This window comes from Myotis myotis, unplaced genomic scaffold (assembly GCF_014108235.1).
Source record: "Myotis myotis isolate mMyoMyo1 unplaced genomic scaffold, mMyoMyo1.p scaffold_m19_p_1, whole genome shotgun sequence".
NCBI classification, from domain to species: domain Eukaryota; kingdom Metazoa; phylum Chordata; class Mammalia; order Chiroptera; family Vespertilionidae; genus Myotis; species Myotis myotis.
Window position 1 is genome coordinate 28,806,846 of NW_023416313.1, and position 17,241 is coordinate 28,824,086.

At 34.9% G+C, this 17,241-nt stretch overlaps 1 protein-coding gene across 3 annotated transcripts in view; it reads right to left on the minus strand.

Annotated features, from left to right (window-relative positions):
- Window positions 1-2,795: 2,795 nt before the first annotated feature.
- GABRA2 (gamma-aminobutyric acid type A receptor subunit alpha2) overlaps window positions 2,796-17,241 on the minus strand; it is a 110,697-nt gene continuing 96,251 nt past the window's right edge. For 2 of the 3 annotated variants that reach the window (XM_036332865.1, XM_036332854.1), the window contains 2 exons: window positions 15,959-16,161; window positions 2,796-5,027 (listed from right to left, as the gene is read on the minus strand). In XM_036332865.1, the coding sequence (XP_036188758.1) occupies window positions 4,731-5,027; window positions 15,959-16,161 (500 nt within the window). In that variant the 3' untranslated portion in view covers window positions 2,796-4,730. Of the gene's footprint in view, window positions 5,028-9,837; window positions 10,018-15,958; window positions 16,162-17,241 lie in introns of all 3 variants that reach the window. The other variant, XM_036332874.1, reaches the window with a different exon arrangement.

A 17,241-nucleotide genomic window follows, 5' to 3' on the forward strand; every position in this document is an offset into this window, starting at 1 on the left:
TACTTATAATCAAAGTTAAGACCTAAAGGTTCTTTGGGGCTATTGCTCTAAACTGAAACATAAATATGTTATTCACACCTCCTGGCAATATTAATTGATGTAATGCATTAAATACAACACAGAGGGGATGACCTGAAGTGGGGTATATAATTACATATATATAAGAAAATGCTGTCTATGTAAAAAATATTTCAACTAAATAAAATTGAGACCAGTGGTCTAAATAAGTTGGAAAGTTAAGAATTTTAAGGAAATAACATGATATAAAATTCTTATAAGAAGTAGATATTGAATAATTTATTGAATGTCACCTTCTCCAAATACCTTTTACATGAACTTGATCTATTTCAGGGTTTCAATCATGGTGCATACCTTGATAGAATCATGACTGTTAGGTATTTCAATATATACTTATGCATGTATAATTTCTCCTCTTTATTAGGAAATTAAAAGAGAAAATGCTTCACATAGTTTAATTAGTAACAACTCATTATTCTGGTGGCGTTGTCTCTTCTTTTCTTGTTTTAGAGACCCTAAATTTGCCTTTGATAAAACTATGAGTGCTTAACACGAATGGAAAATATGATTACTTTTATATAATGTTGACAAAACAAGATTATAAATATTAAAAATATTTATTAAATAGTGAATTTAATTTTTAAAGCATGCATAGAAGCAAATATCATAATTTGTCTTTTCCATGTCATTATTAGTGATTTAGATACAATGTCTTTGGTTCCCAAGCAGACAGTCAAAACTGCATCGTTTGCAATTTAATTTTTATGATTATGTATATTTTGGATTAAGAAAAGGGAAGCTCAAGGTGCCTATGCAACCCCAATTAAAAGGAAAATAAGTGCAATACAGGGTATCAATGGGCCAGCTCATGATTCCTTTGAAATTCTGAATATTTTTATATGAAAAAAATCAGGCAATTGCTCCAAAATATGCTGATAAATGTAGAAATGCCAGAAGGCTAATACCAGAAGCAACCTGTGTAACAAACCTACCAATATGACCTCAGATTTCAAATTAAGCAATAAACATTTTAGTGTTTCACGGGCACTAGTTGAAAAAAATTCTTAATAGATGCCTGAAGAACCATGACTTTGCAGGAGGTGACCTAAGCTACTTCCCTTGTCCTCCCAATAGAATGATAAGAGGCCAGGCCAGAGTCCACTATCCACTGAATCCATAGAGCTTGGGTGTCCATTGGAATCTATGATATCATAGCAGAATTCTGTGCCCTTGGCCAGGAATATAAAAAGAGCCACATCATAAACATGTGAAAAGTATGAGAGAAATAAGGGTTTCTGTGTTCTTTTTAAATAAGTTATGAACCATTTAAGCAAATGTGGCTCAAGGGCATCAGTTATCCAAAACTGAGATAAATTCAAAATACAGAGATTCCCTGAAAAGACTACTAAATATTGATTGACACTTAAAAATCATTGAAGGTTAAAAAAAAACATTAAATGGTTATATTAATTCCATTTTTATATTTAAAAAACCTAGGAGCATGGAAGGGAGAAAAGAAACAGTTACCATCTTAGCACACTATCGATCTCATAGGCAAGTAAGCAACTCTCGGTGCTAAATTGATTTCTATGTTCCGTTTAGTCGTTTATTTTAAGTCTTTCTAAGAATGAGATGTACTTTACTTTTTAACTCAGTTCTGTGGATATGACGTGAGTGGTAGTAACAGCCTTCCCATTGCATAACACATAGTTGGAGGTAAAAAATATTTGTTGAGCAATTAGCTGAATCAGAGCAGTAGCTATACAAAAATGAGATTTTATTTCCATACATGTACATGTATTTGTCTACATTTTGTATATTCTGTAACCCATTACATTAACGTACAACTACATAAAATAAGCATAATGTTATGAACCAAAGAGAACACGTACTATATTTAAAATGTTTCCCCCCAAAATAGTCATTTTAATATGCCACTTCTAATTTGTATTTTAAAGTGGTTTATGGAAGAGAGAATAACTGTGAAGACGATGGTTTTATGATTTAAAGTCCTTTTTCCATGGAGCAACCTCCTTTTCTCCAGCAAGATCAAAGGCTCTCTTTGGTTTATCTAAACTTTAAGAGATTAAATAATTTGTGAAAAATTTACTGAAGTTATAGAAATAATAGGAAATCCTGACCATAAGCTTTAAACTGCCAGGTTGTCATCAGGCTCAAATAAGATTTTAACAATTGAAACAAAAAATCAAATAACAATAATTATAACTTTTCTGGTCAATCTACAATTAATTTTAATAAAATGGATGCCATCAAATGTAGATTCAATCCTTTGCTGAAGGTGTAGACGAGTCTTTTCTTTTGTCCTGCAGAAACAGCCATTTACATATCTACATATTTTTAAATGTATGATTTATAGTCAGACATTAAAGGGCCAGTGCAGAACTTATAAGGACAATATTTTTAAGGTGTCTAATAATGGCATATCATACAAAGCATTTTTATTGCTTGCTTTCAACACTGTGGACATTCTGGGACTATTGCACACTTCCCTAAACTACATAAAAGAGTTATGCTATATTTAAATGTGGAAGAAAATAGGATATCTTCCATTTCAATGTATACACAAAGTGCACATTTTAAAACTATTTAGATAAAAAATAAAGTGTTTCTGAAATGGGATTAAAGAAATACATATATTGGCTCATATAATACTTTTCTTTTATTAAGGACTAGCGGCCCAATGCACGAAATTTATGCAAGAGTATGCCTTCCTTCCCCCGGCTGCCAGCACCAGCTTCCCCCGGCTGGCACCTGGGACCCGGGCTTCCCTTGCAGCCCTGGCTTCATCCAGAAGGTCTTCTGGAAGGACGTCCAGTCTAATTAGCATATTACTCTTTTTTTATTATAGATGATAGATTGCATTTTGTGAGGGAATGTTTACTGTCAAGGCTGTCTTCAGGGTGAATTCTGTTAAACAGATGCATTTGTGACCTTGGTAATAAGATAACCATGCAAAGCACATAATAAAAACCACACTAAAACGAAGAAAACATAAAACATTTTAGACTAGGCAAAGGGATAGCAGTTTTTGTGCCTTTGCTTACTTCAATAAGATAATCATTTTACTGATTTTATGAATGTATCTATTTATGCACTATTCTGAAATACTGTACAAAATTGCAAGAAATGCCACTATTTGACTACTGATGTTGCTACAAAAACACCATCATATCTACTAGTAAAAGTCAACTAATAACTGCTAATGTGTATGTGACTCAAAAGGATTTTAAGTTTGCCAAAAACATTGAATCCAGGCATAAGACACAATTGTTACCTTCTATTAACATGTTTGAGGGGCATAAAGAGCATTTTTTTGAATATTAGAAGAAAAATAAAATTCATCCATAAATAATTATATAAAGTAGAAAAATTTAGTTTTTAATTTAGCCACTTGTTTGTGTATGTGTTCTAAGGTAGCTAATTGTGTGTGTGTGTGTGTGTGTGTGTTATGTGTGTGCGTATGAACTGATTTGCGATCTTGGTGATGCTTTGAAGTTGCAGTTTAAAAATGTTCAACTCTTACCAAAACCTCTCCCAGTATACAAAGCTGTTGTAAATTTGAGTCAGTGAAATTTAAAGTTGCAATTTACAAAAGCAGATTTACGTTGAATTCTTATCTGAGAGTGCTGCTTTCAAGACAGAAGAAATGTGCCAACTCACTGCCCTTTCCATTGTAATTGGTGGCTTCTGAGTCCTGATGAAAAGAAGCCTTAAGGCAGAATTTGCAGTAAACAGGAAAGAAGAGAATCATGTAAGTGTTCACCTACATATCTATATTCTGTGACACCTGTGAGTTCTCAGTGCTGGGAGTTTCTGGCACAATTTTCTACTCCAATATGAAAGCTGCTCCACAGCAGCCAAACGGGGTGCTTTTTCCAGTCTCCAGCACCGAGAAAATTGAGCTGATCAATTTCAAAACAACACATACCTGGAAAGAGTAAGACACATTTTTATTTTACTTTTTCAAACAATTTAAGAGAGTTTCCAATGATTAAAATGACCATAAGGATTTCCATTATGACTTTCAAATAAACTCTGATGCTAAAAATGTAATGACCATGGCATTCTGATAGTCATTAAATTCTAGGCATCCAGATCGGTGTTACTCGTAATTATTTGGGCTTGTCATGCTATCATATGTACATGGCTATAGATACTATAGAGAGGAATTAAAAGCTGATGTCAAATCTCTAGTGTTCCTTCTAATGTGTGCTAAGCTTCCAATTATGCTAGGAGGGATTTTGACCACCCAAGAAGGGACTGAAGTTGCTGATATGAGGTTCTGTTATTTAGAAGAATTGATCCTGGAATTACAATGTTATCTTACATTACAGTTAAGCAACAGTAGAAAAACACTTCTATATAAGACCCAAGTCAAAAAAAGTTCATAAAGTGTGGTAGAGGGTCTCCAGTTTCATCGCTGTTACAAGAGGAAATAAATCAGGTCGTCTGAAATCCATCTTAAGCCAGTTCCTAGGGTAAGTCACGATTTGGGCACGAGGTACTTTCTGCCTACAGTTCCACGCAGTAGCAAATTCACGTCTCCTTGAAAGGTGTACGGTTAAGCTATATCGCTATATACATACTGTACATGTTGGTTCACCAATTAGCAGTTATTAGTCAGACTGTACAGAGCAAAACAAACCGAGCTTCATGGTGCTACGCATCCCAAAGTTAACCTGTGCCTACACTCAAGGACTGACCCCTAAAACAGGTTCCCTGTTTAAATACGTAGCCCAGTAAACCAGATTAAAGGTACCGAACAAAACTGGGAAGACTATTCTAGACATTCTGTCAATTTTGCTAACACTGTTGAAGGTTTTCTTGGCTTCGGCTGGCTTGTTCTCCGGCTTCTTGTTGGGTTCTGGCGTGGCTGCGCTCTTGGAGATGGTGGAGAGAACTGGGTCTTTTGAAAGATTCGGGGCATAATTGGCAACAGCCACTGCATAGGCGTTGTTCTGGATCATGACAGAGGCTTTCTCTTTTTTCTATTGAAAAACACAAGAATTAACAGAACGTGGGTTGAGCCTGTCTCTTAACACTTTCCAAACTTCAGTTCAAATTGTGAAGAAGAGTATTTTGATAAACATCATTATCCACCAGAAATAAAGAATGTAGGGAAATAAATAAAAGAAGTTTATAAAGTCCTAAAACCATGAAGGTGAGGATGCCCTCCGAATAAGATCAATGGTACCATTTTCCTGGAGAGCCATTTTTTTGTTCCCATTGAAACAATAACACACAACTGTAATACATGACACAACAATTTTGACTACTATAAGTAACTCACATATTTGTTGAATGAGTGAGTGACTAAGTGAAATGCAAAAATATTTCAACAAGGGGAATGATCATTTATAATGAATGATTTCAGATTCTGAATAAAGAAATTTAATTTCTTTAACTTGATAGCAGGATTTCCACCCTTCATGTCACACTCAAACACCAGTGCTTCACTCAGACGGTAAAAAATTGTAACCATATGTAGGTGGCAGTGTAATGAACACTAAAAACATAAGGAGGAAGATGAAATACAAACTTTTTATTTTATTTTTGCTAGCTTATCCACAACCTGTTTCTCCTCATAATCCCCAGTTTAGGTCTCATGACTCTAGTCGGGGTCACTGTTAACTCCTGCCTGGATGAATGGATATTCCTGTATGCTCTCCCAGCCTGGAGTGACCTTGTCCAACCATTAGACACACTCTGGCCAAGGGATTTTTTAAAAAGACATAAATGGGATCATGTCACTCTTCTGCCTAAATCTCTTTAGTATTATATCTTGGAACTTGCAGTAAAATCAACACTTCTTACCAAGGCCTTTTTTCTTTTGCTTATGATATACAAGTCCATGAAAATAGCTTCTGTTTTCAGAATATTTCCTTGTTTGGTGCCTCTGGCCCTGCTACTTCTGCAGCCTCATTCCTTCCATTCATCCTGATTTTCACATGATCCATTCCCTCTCCAATGTGGATCTTGGTTGAAATGTCATTTCCTCAGAAAGGCATTCCTTAACTACTCTACCAGAGTCCTTGTTCCCATGTAAGCTCTTTCATCACACTCAGCTTATTTTATCCACATCATGATATTTTTCACAATGTGTAAATCCCTTCTTTAGTTGTGTGATTATTTTATTGGCACATAATATGTAGCTGAATTAACAAAGCCAGAAAATATCAACAGTGTTTACCAGCATTTTTATATTAATATAAATGTATTGTTAGTTATTAAAATGCAAATAAAATGGAGCCAGCAATGAATTATACAAAATAGTGAATAGTGTAAATCAACAGAATTAGAGGACCAATCGGCCTAGAACAGGATCAGTTATTTTGAATTAAAAATTCTCAAAATATTTGTGTAAAATAAGATCGGAAAGGGCCCCTGAAAGGACAGGAGGTTCTGAAAACAGGGCTGGATCCTCTGTCCTTCACTGGCATCTGGCTTTTCCCTCTCCTTTTCCCCGGATGAGACATTCTTCCAGACCGGGCTGGAGTAGAAGAGGAAATGGGGCGCGGGATTACGTTCTGCATCTTCATACGCAGTGAAAACATAGCCTTTCTGCAGTAGTGACACTTGTAGTTACCGTGTTACAAATGGACAGCGATGGTGAGTTGATAGCTAACACTTTCCCAGCACTAGTATGTGTCAGGTTGAATGATAAGCCTCGGTGTCATCTGTGACAAACTTCACTACTGGGTAGGAAGTAAGTTCTACTATTAACCCCATGTTACAAATTCAGAAAGGGAGGCTAGAGAGGTTTCGTGACATGACCAGGCCTCGCGTTTATTCAATGGATGAAAAAGTACACAAACTTAGATGGGTGTGACTTCTAACCTCTGCTTTAAACACCATGCAATGTGAGTTTCACTCTGAGGAAGCAGTTTGAAACTTAGAAGTACTCGTTACTAAAATAGTCCAATTTATGTTACTGGGTCAATTTTCGATAAGGACTCTTAACCCACAAAGTATGTAACGTATGGTGTTTATATTATTTCAACTACACCTAAGCATCACTTAAAATGACATCACATTTCATTTCTAGAGAATTGGGGCCTTGAGAATATTTCTTAACATCTCCCTTCTTCAGCTTCTAGTTTGATTAAAATGGAAGTAATTACACCAAATCCATATCGAACTTTTGTGAGAATCAAATGAACTAATGTAAGTATTTGAGCCACAATGAAATACATAGTATTCAGTGGAGAGTAGTGAGAGTCAGAATTCAATTACAAGCTAGATAATAATTACTGGTATATAAGATATTTAAAAATGTACTTTTTGATTTTGGAAGAAAACATAAACACTGTACAAAGGAGCTCAAAGGAGGTTTGGTGGAAGAGAGACATTTAAGTTGGGTTAGGAATTATGGTGTACAGTTTAGACTTTAGACAAAGAAACATAACATATTCATGTTGCCTGCTACAAGGGCAGCTACCGATAGAACTCTATACTAACTCTTACCAGCACCCTTTCTGTCCCCCTTCAATTGTAAGTAACTGCACAGGTGGTACCAAAAATACGTAACAAACTCTAGGGCAGAGGCACTAACAAATGAGAACACCAGAATTCTCACTCACTGTTTCACTAGACTTCACCTACATAAGCCTACAAGTTTTTAAAACATGAAATATCCAGAAATGAATTAAGGTTACTTTCACTGCCAACCTAAATCTATATACCCTTTTGAATTCCCTAACCTGCGAATAACACCTCAAGAAAGCTAGGAACAGTAATCAACCCACAGGGGTCCCCTGTGTCAAGTACATTTTACCCAGACTCAGCTTAGAATCACATCTGTTAAGACATAAGTTAGTCCCCTGTAAATGTGCTTCCACAGCACCCTCGTGCTTGTTTCTCTGTGGCATATCTTTGTTGCATCTTCTTTTTCCCCTTCCACTTGATTGCAAGCTCCTTGGAGGCACAGACTACGCAATGCGGAGCTCCTAGCAGGCTCTAAAAATGTTTGCTTAATGGTAAATGAATGGCAGGTACTGAGATGATGACTCTGATTTTATGTACATACATATACATATATAATATGTACAAACATTAGTTTTTTGTAGAATATAATCATATTTCTGCATAGGCTTAAGTAAAACTTGCTACATAGTGAAATAGAATTAGCCACTTCTTAAAAGTAAGCCATCTTGGTTACTATGCAGTTAAAATGCATGTATTTTTTCTTAAAGAAAGTTTATACTACTAGTATAACATCTTAGTTCAATTTCATGATGGTGTTCTAAGAGATATTAATAGGAAAATATATTATAGAAGTGGTAAATCATATTTAGAAAAAAATTCACCTTATAATGAAATTACTTTCATATAGTAGATTATAATGTTAAAGATATTATACATAAAAAATAATGCATTCTCAGATCAAGATTTTATCTACATTGTGTATGTTCCTAAAGCATCCTGTAATTCTCTATTCTAACACTTAACACATCTTTGAATTGTTTATTAATTTCTATATTTCTTCTGGAAGATAAGAATAAGTATTATAGTGAGGGTAAGATCTATGTCGCCAGTGCTAGCACAAACTTAGTATATATTTGAAAATTAAAATAACAGTAATAATAATAATGACTGAATTCAAACTTTATTTAGCAATCACTATATGCTAACCCCTGTGAAAAGCCCATTACATGGATAATTTTACTAACTGTTAAAAAACCAATCTTTAGCATAGGTATAATAAACATACTAACAAAATAGAATTATTTTGAAGATGAAGAAATTAGTATAAAAATGTTAAATGAGCAAAGATTAAAGCTTACATTTAAACTGAGACAATTAATTTCAGAGTATAAGATTTTTATTACTAAACTATAGGAAACAAATATATTTCAGCAATTTTTCTGAAAAAAAAATTGAACAGGCATGAGATTATCTAATATTATTTTAAAATATTTTGTGGCACATTGCCTGGCCAGCGTGGCTCAGTGGTTGAGCATCGACCTGTGAACCAGGAGGTAACTGTTCTATTCCTGGCCAGGGCACATGCCTGAGCTGAAGGCTTGATCTCCAGTATGGGGCATGCAGGAGGCAGCCCATCAATGATTCTCTCTCATTATTGACATTTCTATCTCTCTCCCTCTCTCTCTTCCTGAAACTCATATAAGTGAGAAGGGGGATAATGTGGCTTATGAACAAAATCAGTAAATGATGCATTTTTTACACTAGTTAGGGAAAATGTAAATTATGCCACTATAAAAGTTGTTGATGTTGCTATCAAAGTGGAATGAAAAGGAAATATAACCGACATTAATTAAATTCTATTTTTAAAATGATGTTTTATAGAATTCAGGATATTCTGAACTTATTATTTTATTGGAGTTCTGAATATATATTTAAAAACTCAGGTCTAGACATTTTCTGATTACAGAAATCGAAATGTCTTACACCAGAGTGGCTAACCAATCTTGGCTTCCTTATAGTACTAGGTAAAATAATGTGCTAATATCTTCAGCAATTGCTCTATCTAAAATATAGACACCTACCGGCCTGACACATAAATAAAAAGAACCACCACATAGGTTTAGAGTTGGAAAGAATCTCAAACTTGTCCCATAGAACAAGGAGCTTTTGTAAATATAACACTACATATAATAGACTTTGGAGAAAACACCACATCTCCATAGTGGTAACTACGCTCTTTCTACATCCCATGTTGTGTTTTTACAGTCATTGTGGTGACTAGAGAGCCCATTACTTGTAAAACAACATGCTCCCTGGCCAGACAATGGTATTAACTATCTGCTAACCCTCCTGACTAAGAAAAGTGATACTTACAGAAAATCCTTTGAAGGTTACACAGTCCATCCACTTCTCTAAGTACTCTAAAGTCTTTCCTTGGATTAAACTGGGCCATGAGAAAGCTATATATTTAGACCATATTAGCTTAGATCCTTGAAGAATTGCCTTCACTGAGTTGTATGTTAATGTAATGCCTTCAGTTTTTATTGAAGGGGACTACAAGAAACATCAATATGAAATTAATTACTGCATTTATTGGAAAAAATGTTGACATTACTACTTGCAACAGTACCCAGTTTTCCCTGATATAAAACCCATATGATGTTGTTTTAAAAAGAGAATTCAGTGTAAGAAAATCTTTTTTTTTCTGAGGGAATTGATGCTTCCATGTTTTGATGAAAGAAATATAACTACCTCCCCACGTCATGGTTTACTGTGGTAGCCAAGAAACTCAATTTGAAACTTAGTTACTCTACCTATGAACTACAGGTAATGTTTTGGCCCAATGGTGGACAAACTGATAGTTTATTTTCCTTCATTGTGATGCCCTTCTTCTATTTATATATGATTTTATAATAATTTAAGTACATGCATTTTTCTGGTAAACTGCCTGAAATGCTTTTGGAACAATGCAGGATGTTAAAAAAAGAAAAAAGAAAAGAAATTAAACAACAAAAAGACTTGAAAAGTGATGTTTTTCATGAGTTGTATGAAGTGAATCACAAAATAATGACATGCCTCATATTAGTTTGGGTATTATATTGCTATGTCTCTGCTTTAATAATTTAATATCTAGTTTATTTCCAGAGAATATGCTTTGCTTTGGACGGCATAGGACCACTGATTAAGGTTTAGAAATGGAAACCATCTCAACAGGTTAAAGTTGATTATTTTAAAATTTTATCTCAAATAAATTATGTGCTAAACAGTACGCGAGGAAATGGCAAAGAAAATGATGAATAAAACAAAACTCTTAGAGCATGTAACCTGCTGTCAGAAACAGATTTCTTTACAATCAATCTATAATTTGATGAAGTTACATAAAAGAATTTGTACGGGTCTGCAGAAACATTATGGAAATTAGATTTGTTTGGACAGTTTCAAGATTTAAGTAAAATCAGATGGATCTTATGTAATAAGTTAGAGTTCATTGGTTAGGGAAGGGAGGCAAGGGCATTTTAGCCAAGGATATCAGCACATCTAATGTCCTGGAGATGTGTAGAAGCATGATGCCTGAGATGTGTGTAATGGTTGGAGGAAGAATATGAGCATGGACTATAGATTTTTGTTTAATATTGAGTCCACCATTTGTTAGATAGGTGATCCTAAGCATGTAACTTTATTTGGCTAATCCTATATGTTCTCATTTCCAAAATGAAGATATTCCCAGGCACATAGTAGTAAGCGCCCAATAAAGAACAAACATTAATTTTCTTATCATTGATCATGCATTTAAATAGATGAGCACACTATATACTTGGACCATATTAGCTTGGATGTTTGAAAGATTGCCTTCAACAATTCAAAAAAGTAATGAAAAAGTAAACAAGTAGATTTCTGGTTTAGAAAGATAACTCTGGAACTAATTTAGAGGATGGATTTGGGGGAGGTATGATTAAAGAGAATAAGAAATAAAGAGACTCAAACAAAAGAGAGATGGCAAGAGCATAGTCTATGACATGTAATTTGGAGAATGGACATCATTTAATCATTGGTTAGATGTTAAGGGAAACTTCCAAGTTTTGGTATGTGATACTAGGTTTTGCCATGAAATGAGATACACATGCAAAATAGCCATGGGCAGGGGAAAGATATACAAATAAATTTAGGAGGTTTATTTTTCTTTGTTGTTTCTTTCATTTATAAAAGACATGTAAAGATTGAGATGTTATATTCAAGTATAAGTTGCCTAGGGAACAGGTTAGGTATGTGATCCTCGAAGTTAAAGGAGAGGCATGGACTACACTTATAGATAATTACTGTGGAAGGTAAGATAAAGGTGTGGTTGTCAATTTGATTTGTTCTACTTTGTTAATCCATGCTGTATTTATTGAGCAACAAATATATACAAAGCCCTATGCAAAGAGACAGGAATAAATGATTTATTAAAATAAGCATGATCATTGTTATCATGAAGGAGTTGAGACATGAATATGCAATTACAGACTGTGATACTCTAATGCAAAAGAAGAGGGTACTAGACACACTTACAAAGGGATCTAATTATTTGAAGGGGGAGCAAGAAATCAGGAGCTTCCTGGGGACTGGCATTTGTACTGAGGAGGAATAGGGATTGTCTATTTCGGGACAACAAAGTGCTGGACAGTTTGCTTCGTGTGGCACATGTTCCTACAAATATTGTCAGTAAAACCCTTGAAGTGAGAACACATAGTGAATAGTAAAAACTAAAACAACATAACATAAAGCCAAATGATGTCTGGGGATATACAAGAGCAGATGCTAGGGAGCCTGGATCCCTGCTGAACTCAGGCACAGAATCTCAAAGACTAGAATGAATAGTGGTAGCAGCCAGATTTTGAGGGAAGGAAGTTTATATTCCAACACTCTTTTTAAAATATATATGTGTGTGTGTGTGTGTGTGTGTGTGTGTGTGTGTATATATATATATATATATATATATATATATATATATATATATATATGTATATATATTAATTTCAGAGAGGAAGGGAGAGGGAGAGAGAGAGATAGAAACATCAATGATGAGAAAATCATTGATCGGCTGCCTCCTGCACACCTTCTACTGGGGATCGAGTCCGCAACCCGGGCATGTGCCCTTGACTGGAATCGAACCCAGGACCCTTCAGTCCACAGGCTGACGCTCTATTCACTGAGCCAAACTGGCTAGGGCTCCAAGACTCTTTTTAAAGAGGAAAAAAAGATGAAATATTGCTGACTTGAGCCTGGAATGGAGTTCTGGAGTATAACAGTATTCAATGGGTTCCCCAATTGGGATCCATTGAGAACAATTGGAAAATTATTATCTGATCCGACAATGTAAAGATTATTGGTCCCCTTCAGTTACAGGACAATAAATAGAAAAGGAATCAGATTACAGTAGGTTGAAAATTAAATTGAAAGTGAGAACATGGCACTGTGAGCAATGCTTTCAAAAAGCTCAAATGGAGAAAAAGAGGGAAGAATCTGAGGATAGGGGAATGGGTGACCTAGGCTCTGGAGTTTTATTTCTGTATTTACGGTAAATTAAGCATAGTAAGCATCTTCATAAAATGAAAGGACAGAGGCATTTATAAAGAAAATACGGCTTTGAATAAATAACAAAAAAATAATAATAATAACCACGGACCAATGTTGAGAAAGGAGCAGCAAGTAAAGGGGATACGCTCTGGAGTGCAATAATTAGCCCCAGGCCAGTGGAAGGGCATTGGACGTAAGGGAAGGTTCCAGAAGAACTCAGAGAGTTGCATAATAGGTACTTTTATATGTGGAAGGGTATAAAAATTTGGAGTGGATCATTTGATCCAGCACTACATTTAGATGAAGAGGGCTTTGTTGTCTAATTTCACACCTGAGGCTAAAAGTGATGTAAAATCTTGACCAAGATCACAAAACAAGGTATGTTTTGTCTTCTAAGAAGAGCGCTCAAATATAACTTGAATATGAATTGAGATTTATTTATTTAACTTTAAAGATCATCAGAGCACAATCTACAAGTACACTATATTAAATACACATTTCTTATTTTTAAACACATAACATTGATATATATGCCTCAGTGATTATTTTTTTATGAGGCAAATTAATACTTGCCAGCTAACAAATTTTCAAGAAGTTTTCATATACTTTTCAGATACTTTGGCAGATACCATACTTTAACTGCATTTGTTCATGATTATGAAAGCAGAGAACCGCCAGTCTGATTAGAATAAAAGGATACCGATATGGTCTGTGGCTTAATACTATTTCCAGAAAATTATTCTTTTTTACTTAAAAATTAATCTAAAGAAAACTAAAGCAGAGGTAGACTGCACTGATTTTTTTTTAAGGAAGATGGTAGGCTACTCCATTTTCCTCCAGGTCTAAGGAAATGTTTATTTCCAAGGTAAGTTTAGGAAACACTTCCCAAAATTCATTTGGATCATGAAATTGGATTGAGTACCCATTTGTAAATTCACCAATGTAAAGTTTTGAAACTTTTCCATGAAGGAAAAGCATTCTTCTCATTAATATTGCATTGCCAGATTTAAAATCAGAAACTCATTCATTTTTTATTCAACAGAAATTTCTGAAGTACCTGCACTGTGCTTGGCACTCTAGCTGTGAATGAGTAAAACAATAAAAACAAGCAATGTGCCTGATGTAATGTTCCCACTGAATGAACCCCTAAACTTGAACCTCTGGGAACTGAAATAATAGAAACCTTATTAGTTGTTTTCCTGCATATTAGGTCGTAATATCAATTATTTGGACCTAGACTTGTTTTCATTATGTGTGATCTGATATGTGGGTAATACTTAAATCCAGTATTCATAACTCGTAGGTTATTGCATTTAAAATGCATTATTAAGAATGTGGTTTTTTGCATAAATAAGTACTTCTATTTTCCAAGTTCAGGGGTTTAGAAGGCATGTTATTTGATTTGCCAAATCACAATGCCAACTTGATTGGCACCCTCATAGCATTGAAATACAATATATCAATAAATTTCTGTATGGGACATTTATACCACAAACCATTGTTTATCATTTGTGACACACTCCCAAATAACTAACATTTTATCTTCAAAATTATGCTAGTATGAAAGTGCATATATAACCCATATAACTAAAAAGATGTAATTTCACAGATAACAATGAAAAAGCAGTATACTACATGGGGAATGAAAACACAAATCAACAATAAAATGTAATGGAAATGCTGAACACTTTAACAAACAGCACTTTAACAAACAGCAAACATGGAGGTTAAAAAGAGAAAATTAATCAGGTTTCCTTTAATATTTACTCATTACTGTTAGTATGCAAAACACAGTTTATAAAATGAAATAAACCAGAACTAATTAAAACTTCAACGGTTTACAAAATCAGGTTAAAAGGCAGGGCATTTAAACTATTACATGTGTGTATGCTTAAACTGCAATATGATCATAGAAATTAGGAAAATTATTTATATTGAAATAAATGAAAAAAGAAATCAGCAAGTATGTTATTTCAAATGTAATGGAAGAGCATTTAAGTAGATATATTACTAAAAAAAAATCCTCCAACTAGAACTTTTTACTCTTATTAAGAAAACTGTATCTCATTGTGGTATATCCAAAGCCTGCTATTAAGGCAGATGAGTAATAATCCATAGAATAAGAAAAACAAACAAACAGCTGGTATATCAATGTACAAACCCCCCACTAGCTTCCATACTGGAAATCAACAATCCCCAAAGAAGTTAATCTTTTTTTTTTTTTATTGCTTAAAGTATTACAAAGGGTATTACATATGTGTCCATTTTATCCCCCCGCCCTAGACAGTCCCCTAGCCTCCCCTAAGAAGTTAATCTTTAAAATAAGTAACTTTCTCTTATAGACTCCATGAGCAACTTAAAATTTCTAGACATTCCAGCACCTACCCACGTATTTCAGGCAACATGGGAGAGGGAACAATGATGCAAGCAGCAGAAATGGGGGTAGGTGCACAGTAGTAACTCAATCCACTGATAGGGCCTGAAATTCTATAGTAGGTCAAGGTGATGCCCGTTTTTCTTCCCAAATCTCTTCATTATGAATCACTGTGGTGTCAAGAGAGTCAACCTAACGACCAGACAGATTTGGGTTCAAGTATTCTTTTTCACTACCTGTGCGAGCTCTGGAAAGTAACTTCATTAAACCTCAGCTTCTTTATCAGATAAAAAAAAAGATAATTAAAAAGAGACTCTAGTTATAAAGTTGATGTGAAGATTATATGATAGAGCTTATGTAGAAAACCAGCACAGTTCCTGATACAGAGTCAGAGCTAACCAGATGCTAGGGTGAGGTTCTATCGGAAATATTACTACTATAAGCACTCCTAAAGGATTTCAGGCAAGAGCACACTTCAAAATAAATTTTTATGACATATATACATATATATATCTATCTACCAGGTATTCTCTTAATCATGGTGAGAAGGAAGTTCTCACTTACCTTGTCATTTACTACACTCTTCCCATCCCAAGCCCATCCTCTTTTGGTGAAGTAATTAACAGTTGCAAATTCAATTAGGGCAGAGAACACAAATGCATAACAAACAGCAATAAACCAGTCCATGGCAGTAGCATAAGCCACTTTGGGGAGAGAATTCCGAGCACTGATGCTTAAAGTTGTCATTGTTAGGACAGTTGTTACACCTGCAGAAGAAAAAATAGAAACCAGAAACATCAACAGATCCTAGCGGGGAAGCATTATAATTAGTTTTTTGTCTTTGTTTTCCAAAGCAACTTTCAGGGCCACATTTTTTCACTGTAAAAATAAAATCAAACAAACAAACAAGGACAACAAAAACTACTGGGAGAGATGACCCTGAAATGCTTTGTTTTCATTTTTGTTTGTCTGCATCCCTTTGTTCCCTTCTTCAGTACAGTTGGGGGTAAAAAGACTGGTGAGTCCGCAGTACAATTTCCTATGAGGAAAAGTCAGCACTTTAAATTGACCTACTATCCATTAATGTTATTTTTTTAAATCCCACATTAAGTCTCACATTGATTTGTTCATCCTTTATTTGAACTATGTAAGGCAATGGACCAACCCTCCTCACCGATGATTACAATGGAACTATGATGAAGTTCTTCATTCTAAGTATGGCTTCCTCAGTATGAAGTTAGTTCTAGATTGCATAGCATCATAAGGACATAATTTCTTTCATAATGGAGTGTAAGACCTATAGACAATAAAACAAGCAACTAAACCAAAACCTTATAAAATGTAAACTACTTTTAAAGAATATTTTACATTTCTTTTTGTTTAGATAATAATCTTGTTCCCCTTGTGCACTGTCATGGTCATTTTAAGCCAAGAAAACATCATAGGAATTTCAGGATGAATCTGCAATGTTTCACCATATTCAAATCTTCCCCATCTCTGAACTGTATTTGTATTTACCTGATGTTGGAAACTTGACAATGGAATTGCTAACACTGATGGTAAGTTCTATCCTCCCTCCCTCCCTTCCTTTTTCTCTTTCCCCTGGAATGATAAGGTTCTCAGAGGCCAGCGTCTCTGACTGCTAGTTCAGCTCAGCCTGGCCCCCCTGCACTGCAGACAGAGCGGGGCGTTAAATAAAGGGGCGCACTTACCTGGGACGCACACAAACCGTCCACATGCCTGTCTGCCTCCCAACAATGGACATTTTCCTACACCCAGAAGGGTCTTCATAAATGTATGTTCCCCAAACATTTCTTTAGCAGACTGTTTCTTCCCTTATCACTTCT